Source organism: Nomascus leucogenys, chromosome 18, assembly GCF_006542625.1.
Source record: "Nomascus leucogenys isolate Asia chromosome 18, Asia_NLE_v1, whole genome shotgun sequence".
NCBI classification, from domain to species: domain Eukaryota; kingdom Metazoa; phylum Chordata; class Mammalia; order Primates; family Hylobatidae; genus Nomascus; species Nomascus leucogenys.
Window position 1 is genome coordinate 23,150,625 of NC_044398.1, and position 23,187 is coordinate 23,173,811.

A 23,187-nucleotide genomic window follows, 5' to 3' on the forward strand; every position below is an offset into this window, starting at 1 on the left:
GCAGTTGCTCACGCCTGTAATCCCAGCACTTTGGGAGGCCGAGGCAGGCAGATCACAAGGTCAGGAGATCGAGACCATCCTGGCTAACATGGTGAAACCCCATCTCTACTAAAAATACAAAAAACTAGCTGGGCATGGTGGTGGGCGCTTGTAGTCCCAGCTACTTGGGAGGCTGAGGCAGGAGAATGGCATGAACCTGGGAGGTGGAGCTTGCAGTGAGCCAAGATCATGCCACTGCACTCCAGCCTGGGCGACGGAGCAAGATTCCATCTCTTAAAAAATACAAAAACAAAAACAAAACACACACAAAGACAAAAAAACTAAAGTCTAAGTATGTCTACTTGGAATTCTAGAAAAGAAAGAATATAGATAAAATAGTGCTTAAAGAGATAATGGTAGAAAAATTTCCAAAATTAAAATGCATGGAAGTTCAGATTCAGGAAACAAAGAATTCCAAGCCAAACAAAGCACATTTGAGGGCTTCTCAAGAATGTGTTTCAAGGAGGAAAATTCCAAAAGGAAAGTCTGAGGTACAATAAAGAATGATGAACAATGAAAATGGTATACATAAATGCCAGTCTAAATTTAAAAAAAGGGCTGGGCACAGTGGCTCACACCGGTAATTTAAGCACTTTGGGAGGCAGGCGGACTACTTGAGCTCAGGAGTTCGAGACCAGCCTGGGCAACATGGCGAAAGGCCGTCTTTACTAAAAATACAAAAATTAGCCAGGCGTGGTAGCACACGCCTGTAATCCCAACTACTGGGGAGGCTGAGGCACGAGAAACTAAGGGGAAAAGAAAGGGGATGGTCATGGGACACGCTCCAGCAGGGTGGCAATCTTTAGATGGTTATTAAGAAATGGGATGAATAAAGTAGAAACTGATGGGTGTGAAGACAACAGTGACTCCATCTTGCATGCTAATCTACCATGTTCACTTTTGATTAACCTCAGTCTCACAAATGCCTGCTGATTTCTACTTTACTTGCTGTCCTTAGTGTAAGAACATGTATTCACTATAAATACTGCCTTTAGAGCAAAGCAACCTTGATGTTATCACAAAAATTACAGGCTATGACACACACAGCACTCTTGCCTGTTCTGGAGCTTGCCTTTGTCCCTGTAGGGCATGTACACCCTTTCCCTATGGCATTTAAGTCATGGGTCTGGGAACTAACGGTGCAGAGATCTACCTGTCTTGCTACTGCCCAAGAGCAGGCTTCCATCTGTAAGTTTCCCAATAAATCATCCTCTACTGACAATAAGTAAAAAAAAACTGTAGAACCTCCACAAAATAGAGTAATAACACGTAGCTATAAAAAGAAATGACGATTTCTATACATGAAGTAATGACTGGGGTATATCAATAAATTAAAGCACCAAAGTACATAACAGTATTTATAGTATGCTTTTTTTTTTTGAGACAGAGTGACTCTGTTGCCCAGCCTGAAAATGCAGTGGTGCGATGGCTCACTGCAACCTCCGTGCCCCACCAGGTTCAAGCAATTCTCCTGCCTCAGCCTCCTGAGTAGCTGGGATTACAGGTGCCCACCACCATGCTCAGCTAATTTTTGTATTTTTAGTAGGGATGGGGTTTCACCATATTGGCCAGGCTGGTCTCGAACTCTGACCTCAGGTGATCCACCCACCTTGGCCTCCCAGAGTGCTGGGATTACAGGTGTGAGCCACCACACCCAGCCAGTATGCTATCTTTTGTGTTTATGTTGAGAGAATACAGGAGTAGATATATATTTGCTTGTATTTAAAAAAACTGGAAATAGTAAAACTAACAAAATGGTCACATAGAAAAAGCAAGGGAATAGGTTGAAAAGTATAAGAATGAAAGTGAGACTTCTATTAATGTACCTTATTAGTCTAGTTTGGACTGTCAAAGAATTTAAAAGTTTTACATAATTAAAAACAATAAATTGGCTGGGCATGGTGGCTAGAGCCTGTAATCCCGACATTTCGGGAGGCCAAGGCAGGAAGATCTCTTGAGCCAGGGCGTTCAAGACAACCCCGGGCAAAATAATGAGACAATGTCTTTATTTAAAAAAAAAAAAAAAAAAAGAAAAGAAAAAAAAAGACTGGGCGCAGTGGCTCAGGCCTGTAATCCCAGCACTTTGGGAGGCCGAGGCAGGTGGATCATGAGGTCAGGAGATTGAGATCAACCTGGCTAACATGGTGAAACCCCATCTCTACTAAAAATACAAAAAATTAGCCGGGCATGGTGGCGGGCGCCTGTAGTCCCAGCTACTCAGGAGGCTGAGGCAGGAGAATGGCGTTAACCCGGGAGGCGGAGCTTTCAGTGAGCTGAGATCACGCCACTGCACTCCAGCCTGGGCGACAGAGCAAGACTCCGTCTGAAAAAAATAATAATAAAATAAAAATAAAACAAAATAAAAAATTAAAAAAAATAGCCAGGTATGGTGGTACATGCATGCCTGTAGGCCGCTATTTGGGAGGCTGTGACAGGAGGATCCCTTGAGCCCAGGAGTTCAAGGCTGCACTGAGCTATGATCATGCCACTGCACTCCAGGCCGGGCAACAGAGCAAGACATTGTTTCTAAAACAAACAAATGAAAACAATGAATCAAAAGAAAAAACGAGGACAATCCCTAAAAATCTGAGGAAATGAAATAAATGAACTCAACTGTATAACATGTTAAGGGCATAGCCACAAAGAGAAATGAATTACCTCAGATGTCTTTAAAACAAGATTTTGACTCATCATATCTAGAGTGATATATTTTAAGGATATAAAGTACAAAAAAACTGTATTCAGTAGTCAATGTTATTAATAGTATGAATAAAATAACATCAGTTAATAGTATGAATAAAAGAATAATCATGTTAATATCCTTAGGAACCAAATTTTCAAAAGAAAAGATATAAATATAAACCCTGTGGTTTTCAATTTGAACAATATGAACTTACATATTTCCTGTCTCTGTTTATGACAAACTATATAGCAATAATCACCCCTAGAACCTAGCTAGACTCTGCTGCTTAAATGTCATCCCTATTCAAAGGAATCAAGCCTTGCTAGGCAAGGAGTGGAAAACCTGTAGTCCCAGCTACTCAGAAGGCTGAAGCAGGAAGATCACTTGAGTCCAGACGTTCCAGGCTGTAGTGCACCATGATCGCATCTGTGAATAGCCACTGCACTCTAGCCTGAGCAACATGGCAGGAACCTCTCTCTTAAGGGGGGAAAAAAAAAGGCCAAGTCTCATTAAAGAAATGCCTGGTTCCTACTCTGGAATAGAAAAGAAATCTGGAAAAAAACTGTGCCAGAAAGCAAGGAAGTTTCCTCTCTATCAAAGAATAATAACACAGTCAATTCAAAAAAACAAGCCTATCTAAAGATGCTCCCCACTGGCCTAAAAATGGGATAATCTGAGATCAAAGTAATACTGAATAGGCTGAAATACAAAAAAAAAAAAAATCCATATTCACGATATGTCATGAAAATTACGGATCACTACTAAAAATGGTTAGGACACCAACTCATTACTCTGAAAACTGATAGAGAAGACTAATTATAGACTTACCCCGCCTTTCCTATATATAGATCAGGGTAACCAAATGGTTCATGAAGGACGTTCCTGTTTATAGAATTCCAGTTAATAAAAGTAAAAGGAATAATGGAATGAAAAAAATCATCATTTTGTAACCCCTAATGAAATAGTAGTTCTAGGCAATGATCAGCAAAGGCTGCCAAAACCAGTAGATAAAACTTAAGGAGAACTTTATATGGAGGGATCAGGCTCTCATCACCTGAACCTCACTCATCAATCAGCATCATAAAAAGTGGGACAGGACATTAGGTGTTGGTTCATGCAGTTCAAAAGAAAGTTCATAGCGCCACCTATGGAGTTCATTTTAAAATTTAACTTGAATCTAATCAAGCCTCAAGCTCTAACCAGTGTGTAGGAAACATAGGCATTAAAGGAACATGTTAACCACCAAAGTAGTCAACTCCAGAATATGGAACATTCCACATAACATATGACTAGGTTTCCCCAGCTAACCAATGTTATAAAGAGAAAGAAAAAAAAGGAAAAGGGAATAAAAGGGACTTAACAGACATAATTTAAAAAAATACAACTGTAAAACGACAACTTTGAGATCACCAGAGAAATAACGTTGACTGGGTATTAAATTATATTAAGGAAATACTGTCGATTTGTTAAGCAGGGAGATAGTAAGTGGTTATGTTACTTTTTGAAAAAGACCAGCTGGGCGCAGGTGACTTATACCTATAGTCCCAGCTACTTGGGAGGCTACGGCAGGAGGAACACTTGAGCCCAAGAGTTCAAGGCTGCAGTGAGCTATAATGGTACCACTGCACTCTAGCCTGAGCAATAAAGTGAGACCCTGTCTCTAAAAAAAATTAAAAATAAATTACAAAGACCTACTTGAGGCCAGGAGTTCAAGACCAGACTGGGCAACATAGCAAGAGCTCACCTCTACAAAAAATTTAAAAATTAGCCAGGTGTGGTGGCATGCACCTATAGTCCCAGCTCTTCAGGAGGCTAAGGCAGCAAGATGGCTTGAGTCCAAAAGTTCAAGGCTGCAGTGAGCTATGATCATGCCAATGCACTCCAGCCTGGATGATAGAGTGAAATCTTGCCTCAAAAAAATAAATTTTAATAAAGACCTGATGAGTTAGATATGCATGTTGAATTATTTATGGATAAAATGACATGATGTCTAGGATTTGCTCTTAAAATACTCCAAAAAAAATGACAAAAAGAAAGGGTGGAAGGAGTAGATAAACCAACAATGACAACATGTTTAAAACGTCTGGAGCTTGGTGATGGCATAGGTTCATTATGTTATTACCTTTATTTTTGCGTATGTGTGACATTTGGTATTTTCCATGATAAAAGAAGTTTTATAAATAATGAAAAAAAGGAGAAAGTCATGTCCTACAGGGCTCTTTTTATGCTATTATACGGAAAATCACATAGTTCCCTGACACTATAAAAAAAAAAAATGACAGGTATGTGAAAAAACAACAAGCCTAGACAAGAAAATATGACTTCTCCAACAACATTTCTCTCAGAATATACAGTTCTGAGACTAAGTCAATATTATACTAGTATAATATTGTATTTGACCAGAAACTACTGGTCAAAGACAGACTAGCCTACATTTTCTCTGATAAAACACATAAAATTGCATATATTTATTAAGTGTCTGATAACATCACAAAGAAAACTGGTGGAGAAACAAACACAACGGTGGTTTCTTTAATAAATTTTGATTGAATACACTTCAAAGAGTCACTAAAATGGCCAGAACCAGACTTAGCTATAACCTATCCAATGGCGGTCACATACGTTTTCAAAAAGATGCTAACAGAAAAGGAATTTATGAGAAATAAATCAAACGGAAGTAAAGTTATGGGCACGTTTTGCTAGTGATCAGACATTTGCAGACTACAGAAAAGCATGCCCTGGTCTGACAATGAGCTGTTGAATTCCAGTATCAAACAGAGTCCAAGCTTGGAGGTGTATGCACTGGAGGATCACATGACCCAATATAATCAAATATTCAAATCATACAATCACCTCCATTCACTTTTTTTTTTCTGGCCCCCCATTAGTCACTTACAGACAGTGACTGATTATCAGTATACTCCTAAAATGAAGATGAAGACCCACATTTTGATGTTTTTCCCTTAAATAATTCTCTATCCCGCCTTCCATTCTAGGAAAGGATACTATCTTAGTGCATTTATGCTCCCATAACAAAATACCAGAGGACTGGATAATTTATAAAAAAACAAATTTATTTTCTCACAGTTCTAGAGGCTGGGTAGTCCAAGATTCAAGGCACCAGCAGGTTCAATTGTCTAGTGAGGGCTGCTCTCCTCTTCCAAGATGGCACCTTGTTGCTGCATCCTCCAGAGGGGAAGAATGCTATGTCCTCACATGGTGAAGGCTGAAGGGCAAGAGAGCTAGCGGCTGCATAAAGCCTCTTTCATAAGGGCCCTAAATCCCATTCCGGTAGGCCCCACCTCTTAATACCATCACACTGGCCATTAAGTTTCACCACCTAAATTTTGGAGGGACATATTCCGACAATAGCAGATGCTAAGAAACTAACTTCTTAATAGTTTAACATGAGTTAGTTCCAGAAACTAAAGATGCATATTAAATTTTGACAATGCTATTATTTTTTCAGTTACGAGAACTAGTAAACTGAGAAGATGCGCTCATAATGCAGCAATTATAAATGTTTCTCTTATATGAAAAACACATAAGATGACAATATGCCATTAATCCACGAAGATAGCACCAGTAATACTTTTTTTACATGACTTGATATTCTGGCAACATTATTTGAACAAGCATGGCAGAGATAGAAGATCTTTAGCTATTCTGCTTTGGTAAAGTATTTCTGCTTGTCTTACCTACTGATCTATTAACAATATTAAAGGCAGACGCCTGGGAATCTGATTTTTAAAACAAATCAAAAGTAATGCAGCATTTGAAAAGGAAGGCTGTTTCCAAAGTAGAGAACACGAGAAGAAAAAGTAGGCAAGAAAACAAAGAAGAAAATGAAATAAGGAAAGTGGTATGGGCAGAAAGAGACTGTAAAAAGCTTCATATAAAAAGCAAACCGAGTTTGATAAGAAACAAGAATAAGTTGTAAATTCCTTTGGTTCAAAGGAAGAGGCATGGATGACTGACATGAACATATCAAATTGAATATAATAAACCAAATTGAAAGTAAACTAACACTAGAAAGAGTCCTTTAATTTATTGTCACAATAGAAACTATAATATCAGGCCAGGTACGGTGGCTTTTGCCTGTAACCCCACCACTTTGGGAGGCTGAGGGGGGTGGACTGCTTGAGCTCAGGAGTTCGAAACCAGCCTGGGCAACATGGCAAAACCCTGTCTCTATAAAAAATACAAAAATTAGCTGCTTGTGGTGGCACATGCCTGTAGTCCTGGCTACTTGGGAGACTGAGGTAGGAGGATCACCTTAGCTTGGGAGGTTGAGGCTGTAGTGAGCTGTGATTGTGCCACTGCACTCCAGCCTGGGCGGTAGCAGAGTGAGATCCTGTCTCAAAAAAATAAAGAAAAGGAAAGAAAAGAAAGAAAATAAACTATAATATCACAGGCACTATAGGAAAAACATTATTTAGAAATACATTTTTAGCTGGACGTAGTGGCTCATGCCTGTAATTCCAGCACTTCGGGAGGCTGAGGTGGACGGATCACTTGAGGTTAAGAGTTGGAAACCAGCCTAGCTGACATGGTGAAACCTCATCTCTACTAAAAATAAAAAAATTAGCTGGGCACAGTGGTGGGCGCCTGTAATCCCAGCTACTTGGGAGGCTGAGGCAGGAGAATCACTTGAACCCAGGAGGCAGAGGTTGCAGTAAGCCGAGTTGCACCACTGCACATCAGCCTGGGTAACAGAGTGGGTAACAGAGTGAGACTCCATGTCAAAAAAGAAAAAAAAGAAAAACAAATACATTTTTATGGTTCATACGTTAAACTGAGAGAGACACGTAATCCAAAAATTCTTGCACTTCACAAGAACACTTAATGGATCAAAACTTAATTTGTAAGGGTTATAATGCACACACTTAGAAAGTTAATGTCCCACCTATGAGGCAGTGTGATACACTCATAGCTGAGTGAGCTCCAGAGATGTCTGGAGAATCTACTGCTTGCTGTAGTTACCTTATTAACTTACCAAGACAGTGATGCAAGTGATCAGAAGGGTGAACATTCAACTTCCACATGAAGCAAATTGAATTTTATACATATGACATTTTCTATTACTGACCTCCACCCCCTAAAAAAAACCACAGCTTAAAAAAAAGCATGATATCTTTGGCAGATATGGATCTATTCAACAAATCAGGGTTGGGAACAAACAATTTGAAAACTGAAGGAAGTCCTTAAGAACTATAAGGACAACATTGATGTCAAAATGCATGTAACCTATTTTTCATTAAAATACCAACAAAGCATTTCAAAAGGTAGGCCCAAAGAGGCAAAAGAAACAGATGAAACTAATCAAGGAGTGATGTGGCATCAATATAAATTCACTAAGCATTTCTCTGACTTTTTTGTTTGAAGAAAATTTAAAATACATGCCATCCTTCCTCCCTCACTCCCACCATTTCATACCCAAATTGCTAAAATTTTTAAAGTCTGACAAAACCAAGAGCTGGCAAGGATACGAAGAAATGGGAACTCTCATACAATGCTGGTAAGAGTATAAATACATGCTCTGGAAAGCAATCTGGCCACATCTGGTAAGCATGATGAAAAACCAAATACCCTACGATTTCTTAAACCCTAAGAGAAAGCCTTGCACATGAGTACATGGCCGCAAAAAGAAATCAACAAAGATGTATTGAACCTCATTTGATAAAGCAAAAAATGGACAAAATCTAAATGTACATCCATCCACAGAAGAATGAATAAATAACGTTACACAATACCACATTAGCAGATGAATCTGATCAACATAAATTTACTGAAAATACTAGGTTAAAAAAAGGTTGTAGAAAGATAAATAGAGTATGATGTACTATTGACGTAAAATTTCAAAACACAACACAATGGAAAATATATATGATAAAGTATAAAAAGATGACAGGATACACACCAAGTTCAGAACAGTCATTACCTCTAAACAAGGAAAGGTGCACAAGAAGCCTTCAAACACATTTGTGATATTTGACTATTAACAACAGAAAATAATATGGGTTGGGGGAGCCTAAAAACTCTTATGCTAGTATTCAGTTATAGGGTATAATGTGATTAGGAAATTTCAGTCATTCTACTTACAAGGAATTTGCATGAAAGGAAAAGTCAATGAGAACTAGCCCAAAACTGTGATAAAAGAGGAAAAAGTCAACAAGGAGATAAAAAGCACCTGAAAAAGAATGAATACTGCCCCTAAGACTAAACACAGTGAAATCAGGGTTAAATAATATTCAGGACCATTTTGATGGGAATATAATCATTTTTTAAACAAAACACATATAGTAATCTAAATAACATTTATTACCCACCACCACACATTTGGGAGGCTGAGGTGGGATGTTTTCTTTTTTGCTTTTTGTTTTTTGAGATAGGGGTCTCACTCTGTTGCCCAGGTTGGAGTGCAGTGGTGTGATCACAGCTCACTGCAGCCTTGAACTCCTGGGCTCAAGTGATCCTCCTATGATATGGTTTGGCTCTGTGTTCACACCCAAATATCACCTTGAATTGTAATAATCCCCACCTATCAAGGGCGGGACAAAGTGGAGATAACTGAATCATGGGGGCAGTTCCCCCATGCTGTTCTTGTGACAGTGAGTTCTCATGAGATAGGATGGTTTTATAAGCACCTGGCATTTCCCCTGCTGGCCCTCATTCTCTTTCCTGCCACCGTGTGAAGAAGTGCCTTCTGCCATGATTGTGAGTTTCCTAAGACATCCCTAGCCATGTGGAACTGTGAGTCAATTAAATCTCTTTTTTAAAATAAACTACCCAGTCTTCGGTATTTCTTCATAGCAGTGTGAATACATCCCACCTCAGCCTCCCAAATAGCTAGGACTACAAGCAAGCACCACAACACTCAGCTAAGTTTTCATTTTTTTGTTGAGTCAGGGACTTGCTATGCTGCCCAGGCTGGTCTTGAACTCCTATCCTCAAGGGATCCTTTCCACCTTAGCCTCCCAAAGTGCTGGGATTACAGGCATAAGCCACCATGCCAGCCCTATTTTGTTAAAAGGAACCTATCCAGTTGATGAAGCCAGAAATTCCTATCAAGTACATCATCAAATTCTACTATTCTACTCTAATAAGTAGCTTGATAATCTATCCACTATCACCTCTTACTTAAATATTTGCAACAGCCTCCTCCCTGGTTCTTTGTCCCTTGGCCCCAACCCAATCTCCATTCGGCAGCCAGAATGGTATTTCTAAAAGGAAAAATCATAAATTTCCCTTACAAACTTTTTAATAGCTCCCCACTGCACTCAGGACAGTTCAATCTCTTCCACATGGCTTACAAAGCTCTCCAAGAGATGGTTTCTGCTTACCTCTCTAGTCTCAGCTCTCACTACTCTCACAAAGCCAAACCCTCATATCCACCTGGTGCATTCACCTCTTGAACTCTACATGAAACCATACAAACTACATGTTAGTAATCTGAATAGGATATGCTCTCTCCTTTTGACCTTTCTACATGTTCCCTCTGTCTGAAACACTTTTCCCACACCCACTCCTGTCTCCCTCTCCCCCCTTTTTCTAGCTAATTCCTTGTCCATTAGATCTCAATTTTTTTAATATCTATCTTCCAGGAATTCTTCCTTTACATCCCTTATGAGGTCCAGCAATAGGTTTCTTTTGATGTGCTCATATGGTATCCTGAATTTCTCCCATCCAAGCACTCATCTTACTATACTGTAAGAATGTTAAATACCCTAATGGCAAGGGTAGTGTATGTCTTGTTCATTATGTGTCCCCCAGTACCTAACATAATAGCTGGCATATATTAAGTATTTAATATCTATTAAATGTGTTTTAAACCTGAAGCCAATTTTAAACATAAGGTTATAATCTTATCAAAAGCATTATAATGTACAGTATTAGTAGAAACTGAAAATTTGCAAATTTGTATATTTTTGGAAGTTCAAATTAATGGACTTATATTCCAGCTTAACAGAAATTTTATTTACTATTATACCATGTTTAGTACCAACGGATACCTTCACCTCAAATAAAGGGAGATGAGCAAGAAAACATTTTGATAAACAACTCATCCCACTGATTTTTTCTTACTGAGAAAATCAATTTCAGTATGAAGACAGAGACAACATATTTTATTTCTGCAGCTGACAATGACAGGAGATAGTAGTGGTAATGAGTCACAAACTTTGAAAAAGTGAGGGACAGCAGAAGTAAACTATCATGAAAGTAACTATAACTTACAAAGAGGACTTTGCCAAAAATAGGTCAGAAAGTAGGATGTTCCATACTATGGAACACTTTAAACATACGTGGATACCCAAAAAATATTGGCTTTTAATTATTTAACATATAAACTTTGACTATCAACTCCCTTATAGCTTTAGATACAAAGCTTTCAAATAGTATTAGGTGTTCTGAATAAAAACATTTGGTGAAATGATAGTTTCTTTTCCTTACACACTAAAATTCCCTACTTAAGTTAGTCTCTATCAATACAAGCTTTCAGAGTAACAAGCTAGAAGCATACCCATAACTATTAAGCCCTAAGAGAAAGGGAAGGTGATTCTTTAGTCTTCGAAGGCTATGAAACAAACTACAATTTAAAATCTTAAAATGCAAAAGTCTTTTTTATACTAACATTGTGTTAATGGACTCAACAGAGAAGCTAGGTGATAGGTATTTTATAGAATGGAAGAATGATCTTACCTGGAAGATTACCCTTTGAGATGGTATCTGTATCCAAATTGTAGGTATCCTGGAGACGTAACAGAGCTTTGGCTGCCCCAATCTGATCTTCATCATTAGGAAAGTACTGTCTCTGAATGGTTAGGTTAGAGATAAAGCCTTGAAATAGATAAATCAAAGAAAAAACAGACTGTAGAACCTCATAAACTTCCCATAAAGAAACTTAATAAGGATTGTTCAAAATCTGTTTTATTATTTTCTACCACACCATGAAAAGTTCTACATACTCAACAAGAAAAAATTAAATACACTGAATAAGACTTGGCATACTTCTAACTTGTTCAATCTTCCAAAAGCCTAGTGTTGCTTAAGGACTGCGATGCTGTTATATAAATTGTATCTGTATTAGCAGGTAAAGACTACCTAACATAATAGTTATTGAGTTTTTAGTTATATAACACAGCAAGAAAACAAAGTGCATCCACTAAGTTTGAGAAATGAACACACTTATGGGTCTGAAAATGACATTCATTGACAATCAATTATACTTCCAGATAACAGACGGTAAGTAAAATGTGTGCTCTTAAAGTTGCTTTTTTCGGCTGGGCACGGTGGCTCACGCCTATAATCCCAGCACTTTGGGAGGCCGAGGTGGGCGGATCACGAGGTCAAGAGATCGAGACCATCCTGGCTAACACGGTGAAACCCCGTCTCTACTAAAAATACAAAAAATTAGCCAGGCGTGGTGGCAGGCGCCTGTAGTCCCAGCTACTCGGGAGGTTGAGGCAGGAGAATGGCGTGAACCCAGGAGGCGGAGCTTGCAGCTTGCAGTGAGCCGAGATCGTGCCACTGCACTCCAGCCTAGGCGACAGAACGAGACTCCGTCTCAAAAAAAAAAAAAAAAAAAGTTGCTTTTTTCTTCCATGTATTACACATTATATAAATACGTAAATATATAAAGTTTGGTGGAATTCTTCAAGAAGGAAGAGATATTAATTATATATTTAAGATCAACAGCCAAGCTAGTTTACTAAGATATATTTAGATCAGTTTAATTATCAAACATGATGTTGATCAACCAAAATTTACAATATATAAACCTAATCTTAGAGGATTTATATAAAGTATGCAAAAATCAAACAAACCAATTACTGATAACTATATAACCCCAAGAAGAATGGATGCTAAACATTCCTTAACAAAAAATTGGTTTAAAATTTTAATATAAGTGTCATTACTTGTGAATAAAAATTAGGTATGAGACTTCCCTCTCTTCTCATTGACTTATAATCAACTTTTTTTTTTTTTTTTTTTGAGACAGTCTCACTCTGTCATCCAGGCTGGAGAGCAGTGGCACGATCTCAGCTCACTGCAGCCTCCACCTCCCAGGTTCAAGCAATTATCATGCCTCAGCCTCCCAGCAGCTGGGATTACAGGCATGTGCCACCACACCCGGCTAATTTTTATATTTTTAGTGGAGACGGGTTTCACCGTGTTGCCCAGGCTGGTCTCCAACTCCTGGCCTCAAACAATCCACCTGCCTTGGCCTCCCAAAGTGCTGGGATTACAGGCGTGAGCAACTGTGTCCAGCCAGCTACGTATTTTGAACAGCAAGAGACCAGGCCTTTTTTTTTTTTTTTTTTTTTTGAGATGGAGTCTCACTCTGTCACCCAGGCTGGAGTGCAGTGGCACAATCTTGGCTCACGGCAACCTCCAACTCCCAGGTGCAAGCGATTCTCCTGCTTCAGCCTCCTGACTAGCTGGGATTAAAGGTGCCCACCACCATGCCTGGCTAACTTTTATATTTTTAGTAGAGATGGGTTTTCACCATGTTGGCTAAGCTGCTCTCGAACTCCCGACCTCAAGTGATCTGCTGGCCTCAGCCTCCCAAACTACTAGGATTACAGGCGTGCGCCACCGTGCCTGGCTGAGACCAGGCATTTTTATGTTAATGAAAATGTACAAATGAACAAATAACTAGAAGAGGGCTAGGGTTTACATCAAGCATATTTTTATGTTGTTTTGTCTCTTTTTAGAGACAGAGTCTTGCCATGTTGCCCAGGCTGAAGTGCAGTGGCTTTTTACCGGTATAATTCCATTATTAGATCAATCATGGGAGTTTTGACCTGCTCTTGTTTCCAACAATTTTTTTAGTTTTATGACCAACTCTCAGTTGCAATCTCTATATGGAATTTTACAAGCAAGTTTTACAAGTTTTATAGAAGGCTATAATATTTCTTATGCTACAAACAAAATTCTAAGAAAAATTAAAAAAAATATATATATATATATATTCTGTCTCATAGCATTATAGAATGACTACTACAGATTAAAACAACAAAGTCCCAAGGTTCACATTATAAAACTTAATTCATTACTTGAGAATAAATATATGGATTTCCTTTAAAAAATGTGTTCAGGGGCCAGGAACCATGGCTCACGCGTGTAATCCCTAGCACTGTGGGAGGCTGAGGTGGAAGGATCGCATGAGGCCAAGAATTTGAGATCAGCCTGGGCAACATAGCAAAACCTTGTTTCTAAGAAAGAAAAGTTTTTAAATTGGCCTGGCGTGGTGATCTATGCCTGTAGTGCTAGCTACTGAGGAGGCTGAGGTGGGAGGATTGCTTGAGCCCAGGAGTTCAAAGCTGCAGTGAGCCACGATTGTGCCACTGTACTCCAGCCTGGGCAACAGTGAGACAGTGAGACCCTGTCTCCAAAAAAAAAAAAGTTCCCAAGGTGTTATATAGTACAGAAAATAATAATCACAGGCATTTCCCTCTCACAGTAAAGAAGTATTCACAAGTACTTGCCATATTTTTCTTTTGAAGGCTTCCTGATCCCTGTGCATAATAGTTTTACTTCACTGCTTACAAACACTGGTAAGTACCCTTGGAGTATTTTATCTACGTAACTAGCTCAGCTCTTTTGCGTCTCTCTCTTCTTCTTTTCTTGGCGGGGCAGGGCGGAGGGGAGCGGGGGGGGGCGGTGGCGCGGCATAATCCCTTTACGTCCTTACTAAAGTCCAGATTTAGTCTTCTACGTCTGTTATTAAAGTATCTAAAACATTTCAACACTCCAACTACAAATTGTATTGTATCACTTACTCATTATTACTGTTTGCAGCCTGTTTGATTGTCTACATTGAGCAAACTAATTCTAAACTTCAAAATACTAGATAGAACACAGCTAATACTTCTCTTTATAGTAACACTCCCAACATTTTTTTAAATTGATTGCAGATAAAGACATAAATTTTTAAAGTTTGAAGGTAATCCTAAAATAAAAATGATTACCCTCAGAAATGAAGCTATATGCCAAATAATCTATTCACTTTTGCAGATTTCAAAAGTCAACAATAAAAGAAATTACTTCTTTTTTAATCAGAGAATTCAGGATTTTGACTAAATTAACTCTATTCAAACCAAATGCACCCAGACATAATCCAGTTACAACACTGAACTGAATTGGTTTCCTGGGAACTGAATTTATCACTAATTTTATTATTTCTATATATGGCGGCAATATTGCCTTACTCAGGAATCTCTTCAGACTTACCATCTGACATATCCTTAAGGACCAGATTCTCCAACTCACTCCACTCAGTATTCAGACGTTTCATTAATTTGAATGCATTTACTGGATGCCCAACAAATCCTTCTGGATCTTTTGTCGCTGTACTAGTTAGCCGATCTAACTTCTCTGCCCATCTACAGATGTAAAACATAAAAACTGAATATTTATATTTCATAGGGAAAAACACAATTTAATGAAATGCTCAGAAAAAAAAATGACTAGAAGTTTTTGAGTTAAAGTATACCCGTAGTTTCTTTTTAAAGTAAAATTATAAGGTCTCTTTAAAAAGCGACATCCTCTTGGCAAAATCAATACAACTATAGGACTTTTTGTTTTAATTTTGTTTCTCCCAAATGGTTACAGTAAATGGAACCTCCCTGTCTTTCTTAGTAAAAGTTGTGACTGAATCCCTCCAGTAAAAGTCTACAAATTTTAGACTTAGGTCCCAGGGCCAAATAACTGATTATTACAAACTACAAATTAGCCCAACCCAAATTCAATTACATGTTCATTTAAATCAACTTATACTAAATTTTTACATCCAGTTTCTAGAAACTATATCTTAAAATGAAAAACTGAACACTTAACTACTCATTAAGTAAAAGATAGGAATTCTCAGGTCAGGATTAACTATGCACATGAGTCAATTAAAAATAAATTCATATTTGAGAAAAACTATCAATAACACTAACCATACTTATCACTATAATCTCTACAATGGAACCATGGGAGTAAAGGATAAGTAGAATTGGAAAATTATTGCAGCAGGTGGCTTGACTAAGAGGTCAGAGGAGGATACAAGATATTAGCAATACTTTTAAAATTTATCAGTCAGGCTAGGTGCAGTGGCTCACACCTGTAATCCCAGCACTCTGGGAGGCTGAGGAGGGCAGATCACCTGAGGTCAGGAGTTCAAGACCGGCCTGGCCAACACGGCAAAACCCCATCTCTACTAAAAATACAAAAATTACCGGGGTATGGTGGCGCACACCTGTAATCCCAGCTACTTGGGAGGCTGAGGCAGGAGAATCACTTGAACCTGGAAGGTGGAGGTTGCAGTGAGCCACGATCATGCCATTGCACTCCAGCTTGGGCAACAGAGCAAGACTCTGTCGCAAAAAAAAAAAAAAAAAAAAAAAAAAAAAAAATTATCAGTCAACTTCCCATATCCATCCATATTCTTTTTTTTTTTTTGAGATAGCATCTCGCTCTGTAGCCCAGGCTGGAGTGCAGTGGCACAATCTTGGCTCACTGCAGTCTCCACCTCCCAGGTTCAAGTGATTCTCCCACGTTAGCCTCCCAAGCAGCAGGGATTACAGGCACATGCTACCACACCCGACTAGTTTGTATTTTTAGTAGAGACAGGGTTTCACCACATTGGCCAGGCTGGTCTCAAACTTCTGGCCTCAAGTGATCCACCCTCCTTGGCCTCCCAAAGTGCTGGGATTACAGACATGAGCCACTGCATCCGGCTGGTATCTATCCATATTCTTATCTCAACCCATATTCTTCCATGTGAAAGTTGGCCCAAGCCTAACTTGTTCTCTATACTCCTATTTTAGCCATTTCAACTGGCTTTGTAAGACTCAAAAATGGGTTTCATTTCTACTTAAAGAATATTCTAAGCTCGAGAAAGAAAACATCCAGGTTGAGTCAGAGTCATAATAAGCAAACATTTTGCTTACTTTTTTATTTGTTCTAACTTGTCCTCTTCCGCCTTAATATAATCTTTCAGAGAAGTCACCAGATCTTTCTCAGTATGGATCAAATCAGTCATCTGACCTAGAAGGGGAAGAAGGTTATCAAATACTCATATCCTTCAACATAAGTATGTTAAGAATAAGAATGATTGAGACTGTTTCATTCTATGAGACAATTTAACTGGCATGAATCAGATATGCTGGAGATGATCTTTTCTTCCTTTTTATCAGATAAACCAAAATAAAGCCAAAAACTTTTCTAATCAACTGTTCCAGTTCTAATTTTCAAGCCACTTAATTTTGCAAGCTTTAGACTGTGCTAGCAAATTGTCTTTACATCTACAAATGTATTTTTAAATTGCAAATCAACACTACTTTCCAAAGATTGTTTCTTCACCTTTACCTTTACTTCTTTAGTTCTCTCCTTTACCTCACCTTTGTTTTTGAGACTAATTAGAATTAAATTTTTATTTAATAAATAAAAGCCAAACTAAAAAAGTTTCAAATAATCTGTTTAGTTATTTATAATAGGACGCAGAACCCATCATTTTATATACTGGAATCAAGAGTCATAAGTATGTAATACTTATGGGCTGGGTGTGGTGGCTCACGCCTGTTGTAAACCCAGCACTTTGGAGGCCCAGTCAGGAGAATCCCTTGAGGCCAGGAGTTGAAGACCAGCCTGGTCAACATGGTGAGACCCTGTCTCTATTCAAAATAATAATGATAAAATATTTTTTAAGTTATAATACAAAAAAAACTTGTGTTCACAGTAGATTCTTAAGTGGAAAAGCAGATTAGATATATATGCAGTATATTACTTGTATATCTGTGCACTGAAAAAGACTAAGTATATGCATTAAATTATTTTAACCTCAATATGTATCATTTTTGTAATAAAAAATAAAGAAAATATCAAATTATTTAAAAAGGACCTTTTAGGGGGCAGGGAATAAACCTATACTCTGGGAATACACTGTATTTGTTTTTGCTGATTTTAAAACACTAAAAAATGGAAATTAAAAAATGCAAAACCAACAAAAATCAACAAGTAGTAAGACTTACCAATTGAAGTAAAAAAGCCTGGATGAGCCAAAGACTGGGGAAGCAGAATTCCTATAATTAATATATACCAGATCATCTTGGAAGACTTAATTTTACAGGATCACACACCTACAAAAGAAATAGCGAAATGCAGCCATTACTTAAAAAATACAAAGAGAAGGAAAAGTTCCTTATCTATTATTTCTATGAAAAAGTAAAAGATTCCAAAGTTGCCCATAAAATTGATGTTATTATCAATTGTTTAATAATAGCTACTATCTTGTTTTTCATATAATGAGAGTACTACCATGACATTTCTTTTTTGTGGTTTTTTTTTTAATTTTAATTTTTTTGAAATAGAGTCTCTGTCGCCCAGGCTGGAGTGCCGTGGTGCGATCTTGGTTCACTGCAACCTCCGCCTCTCAGGTTCAAGCGATTCTCATGCCTCGGCCTCCTAAGTAGTTGGGACCAAAGGTGTGTGCCACCACACCTAGCTAAGTTTTTGTCTTTTTAGCAGAGACAAGGTTTTGCTATGTTGGCCAGGCTGGTCTCAAACTCCTGGCCTCAAGTGATCCACCCGCCTCAGCCTCCCAAAGTGCTGGGATTATAAGCGTGAGCCACTGCACCCATATTAGAGAAAAATGTATGTTTGTTATCACCTGATAATTTATGCTTAAAAATTCAAGCTGAGTTTGTTCTCCTTAGTCACTATTACAATTAGAATAATTGAACAGTAGGTGGCTTTTTCATATAGCCTGAAACATAAGTTTTCTCTGTGATTTAGACCTATCCTATGAATTTCCCATAAAAATATACCAACTTATCAGTTTAAATATTAAATATTACCAATACATTTTCAAAATGTTAGAATACATTTTAAAGGAAAAATATTTCAGAGCTTTCTGTTAATCCTTAAAATTCCAAATTTGTGGCCGGGCACGGTGGCTCACGCTTGTAATCCCAGCACTTTAGGAGGCCAAGGCGGGCGGATCACAAGGTCAGGAGATTGAGACCACGGTGAAACCCCGTCTCTACTAAAAATACAAAAAAATTAGCCGGGCGTGGTGGCCGGCGCCTGTAGTCCCAGCTACTTGGAGAGGCCGGGGCAGAAGAATGGCGTGAACCCGGGAGGCGGAGCTTGCAGTGAGCCGAGATTGCACCACTGCACTCCACCTGGGCAACAGAGCGAGACTCCGTCTCAAAAAAAAAAAAAAAAAAAAAAAAAAAAGTTGCAAATTTGTTCCATCTTTTTCATATATTTTATATATATATATATATATATATATATATTTTTTTTTTTTTTTTTTTTGAGACAGTCTCAAAACTCCTGACCTCAAGTGATCCGCCCACCTCATCCTCCCAAAGTTTTAGGGTTACAGGCATGAGCCATGGCACCCGGCCCATCTTTTTCCTATATAGCTTAACTTTTTAAAATAAATTCAATCAAAGGTTGTCGATTTGGGGGCAATAAAATGTTCTAAAATCGACTGGCCAGGCACAGTGGCAGGTGCCTGGAGTCCCAGCTACTTGGGAGGCTGAGGCAGGAGGATCACTTGAATCCAGGAGTTCAAAGCCAGCTTGGGCAATATAGCAAGACCCCATCTCTAAAAAACAAATGAATAAATGAAATAAAATTGACTGTGGTGACTGATGGTAGAATGACTCTGTGAAAGTACTAAAAACCATTGAATCATGAATACTAAATGGGTGAATTATAAGGTATATGAATTATATTGCAATGACACTGTTCTCTTGGTTTGACTTGGTTTGGTTTTTCAAGAGACAGTGGTCTTGCTATGTTGTCCAAGTTGAACTCAAACTCCTGGGCTCAAATGATCCTCCCACCTCAGCCTCCTGAGTAGCTGGAAATACAGGTCTGTACCACTGTGCCTGTCTTTTTTTTTTTAAGTTGCAGAGAATCCAAAATGAATAAATAGCCATGTCCATTTAAACTAGTATTTTCTCTCAAAGGACACAGACTTCAGTTCTGTTTCTCTTATCAACTGTGTTCTATGCAAAAAAAAAACAGCCTAAGACATGTCTGTGGCCTCTTTTCTTTTTTTAACCTGGCAGCAAAGCCCATTTGTGTTTTTGCTGTATATCCATGGTAGCACTGTCTTTTCTAGTGAGGATTCTTCATGGCAGATGAGGATATAAACTAACCAACAGAAAGGCTTTACCTCACTTTCCCAGGTGCCCTGCTAGCACTCTTCTCTTGCTCCTTCTCCCCTACAAACATGAACTTTGTCTTTCTTATTATCTTACAGGAGAATAAGTTACCATTACAGTACAGTTTGCCCCAGTAACAGGCTCCCACTGGTTACCTTGACTTGTCAACCTGTTGCTCTTTGTGCAGGCCCCTCTGACTCTTCTTCCTATGTGACATGAGCTAAACCAAAAGGCTCAAGTTCAAATTGAAAGCTCCCCGTTCTACAAGAGCTAAAAAATAACCCCACTGCCCCGTAACTTGAATCTCAATAAAATTAGATCACCACAAAAACTGGAAGTACTCCTTAGTCTCCTCCCTCGAGTTTGCTGCAAACTTCCAGATACTTCCAGAACCACATAGTAATGAAATACACTGCTCTTTTGGCTACCTTACAGTGACTTGGGGAAGGCTTCTAGAATGTAGCAGATGTAGACACTTCCTCTCCTGGGCTCCTGCCAAAGCACAAGGCTTTTTGAAAAGCCTGAGCTGTCTGAAGAGTCTAGAATTTTCTGTTTAAACAGACTTCTATTCTAATTTTCTTCATTGATAAATGCTATTTGCAGAAAATACAAATGCTTTCACTGTACTAACAGAAGGCTAATCACAAATGTTGTCTAAACTTTTAACTCTGATGAGAGTTTAGATTTGTCAGAAAAGAGGTTATTTTGCCATTGCTAAAATATATTGTCACTAAAGTTTTTTTGTCATCTCTCACTGTCCTTAAATCTCCCAAGGAATTAAAAACCATTAGCCTACAGAAATAACTAAAAAGCAGCTTAAGATGGTATTTTTCTTTGAATACCTTGAAAATATTTTAAGAATGACAGAGCCTACATAAAAATTCAAAACAATCGTAGAAAAAATAAATATCTTTACCTTACATCATGTTTCAATAGTTTCAATGTTTCAATAAATATCTTTACCTTACATCATGTTTCAATCTAGATGGATTAAATAGTCATAATCAACAAAACAAAGTAAAACAAAAAGCAACAACAGAATAGTTATCAGATCTCTAAAAGCAGAGAATTTCTAAACTTAAAAATAAGAAAATGCACCGGCTGGCCGGGTGCGGTGGCTTATGCCTGTAATCCCAGCACTTTGGGAGGCCGAGGCGGGCGGATCACGAGGTCAGGAGATCGAGACCATCCTGGCTAACGCAGTGAAACCCTGTCTCTACTAAAAATACAAAAAATCAGCCAGGCGAGGTGGCGGGCACCTGTAGTCCCAGCTACTCAGGAGGCTGAGGCAGGAGAACGGCATAAACCCCGGGGGACGGAGCCTGCAGTGAGCCGAGATAGCATCATTGCACTCCAGCCTGGGTGACAGCAAGACTCTGTCCCAAAAAAAAAAAAAAAAAAAAAAGAAAATGCCCAGGCACAGTGGTTCACACCTGTAATCCCAGTACTTTGGGAGGCCAAGGCAAGAGGATCGCTTGAGCTCAGGAGTTTGAGACCAGACTGGGCAACACAGCAAGACCTCATCTCTACAAAAATAAAAAATAAAAAAATTAGCTGGGTGTGGTGGCATACACCTGTGGTCCCAGCTACTTGGGAGGCTAACGTAGGAGGATCACTTGAGACCAGGAAGTTGATGCTGCAGTGAGCCATGATCTTGTCACTGCTCTCCAGCCTGGGCAATAAAGTGAGACCCCATCTCAAAAAAAAAAAAAAGAGAGAGAGAGAGAAAGAAAACAACCTATCAAAAGCCAGATGGAATTTGAATACACAAAATAAGCTTATGTGTCAAAAAAAAAACAACCTTTAAAACTCAAACTAGAAAACCATTTAAAGAAAATAGAGCACTTTTAAGGAGCTCATACAAATCAATAAGAAAACCACTAAGATATTAATAGACAAGTAGATAAAGAACTTGGAACTCACAAAAAGGAAAAGTAGTTAGCTCAACAAAAAATGCTCAAAACTTATTAATATTTAATGACATAAAATAAGAAACCATTTTTGCCCATCAAGTGAACAATTAACAAGCAAAATTATTTATGTTGTTATATGCGAAGAAACTTAAAATGAACACATCCTTTAACTTGTAGAGTTAAATGAAAAAACAAGATTTAAAAATTATCATACAACCTTGGTGGAATCTATATTGACTAAGATTATGTTTTCATTACCCCAACACAAAGTTATAAATAAATTAACACTGGTCAAAACAAAGAAAAAATTATCATAATACGGTCATAACTATGGTTAGCACAGTTACTGGTTAGCAAAACAGTAGGTAATTTTTTTTTTTTTTTTTTTTTTTTTTTGAGACAGAGTCTCATTTTGTTGCCCAGGCTGGAGTGTAGTAGCGCAATCTCGGCTCACTGCAACCTCCGCCTCCCGGGTTCAAGCGATTCTCCTGCTTCAGCCTCCCAAGTAGCTGGGATTATAGGCACCTGCCAACACGCCCGGCTAATTTTTGTATTTTTAGTAGAGACGGGGTTTTGCCACATTGGCCAGGCTGGTCTCGAACTCCTCACCTCAGGTGATCTGCCTGCCTCGGCTTCCCAAAGTTGCTGGGATTACAGGTGTGAGCCACCGTGCCTGGCTGGTAATTTTCTTTTACATCTCTGTATTTTCCAGACCTCCTATAATACATTTTTATAGTGGCAAAAAAAATTAACTTCGTACAAAATAATAAACCTAAAGCATTAACTCTCATATTAAGATACTCTAAACTTTTTAAGAAGTAGTTAATTACTCTCTAACAAAAGAGTAGCTAACAAATAATATAAGGTTCTGAGCGTGTTCCATTTTCTAGTTCTATAAGCCTCTACATTTCACTTTCTCTTTTTCAAAGATACTTAAGCCTAAACTGGGTGCAGTGGCTCATGCCTGTAATCCCAACACTTTGGGAGGCTAAGGTGGGTGGATCACTGGAGGCCAGGAGTTCGAAACCAGCCCAGGCAACACAAGCAGACCCCAACTCTATAAAAAATTTGTAAAAATAGCCAGGTGTGGTAGTAGTCCAGTTTGAGGCTGCAGGATCACTTGAGCCTGGGAGGTAGAGGCTGCAGCGGGCCATGAATGTGCTACCGCACTCTAGCCTGGGTGACAGAGACTCTATACCCATAAAAATAACAGTAAGGCCAGGAGTGGTGGCTCACGCCTGTAATCCCAGCACTTTGGGAGGCCGAGGTGGACGGATCACCTGAGGTGAGGAGTTCGAGACCAGCCTGGCCAACATGGTGAAACCCCGTCTCTACCAAAAATACAAAAATTAGCCAGGCATGGTAGCAGGTGCCTGTAATCCCAGCT

General features: G+C 38.7%; 1 protein-coding gene across 2 annotated transcripts in view; it reads right to left on the reverse strand.

Moving 5' to 3' along the window:
* Positions 1 to 23,187, reverse strand: part of P4HA1 (prolyl 4-hydroxylase subunit alpha 1) — a 95,285-nt gene that overhangs the window by 54,324 nt on the left and 17,774 nt on the right. For both annotated transcript variants that reach the window (XM_030798468.1, XM_030798467.1), the window contains exons 2-5: positions 17,740 to 17,847; positions 16,660 to 16,756; positions 14,957 to 15,108; positions 11,423 to 11,560 (exon numbers count right to left, since the gene is read on the reverse strand). In XM_030798468.1, the coding sequence (XP_030654328.1) occupies positions 11,423 to 11,560; positions 14,957 to 15,108; positions 16,660 to 16,756; positions 17,740 to 17,815 (463 nt within the window). In that variant the 5' untranslated portion in view covers positions 17,816 to 17,847. The remainder of the gene's footprint in view (positions 1 to 11,422; positions 11,561 to 14,956; positions 15,109 to 16,659; positions 16,757 to 17,739; positions 17,848 to 23,187) is intronic.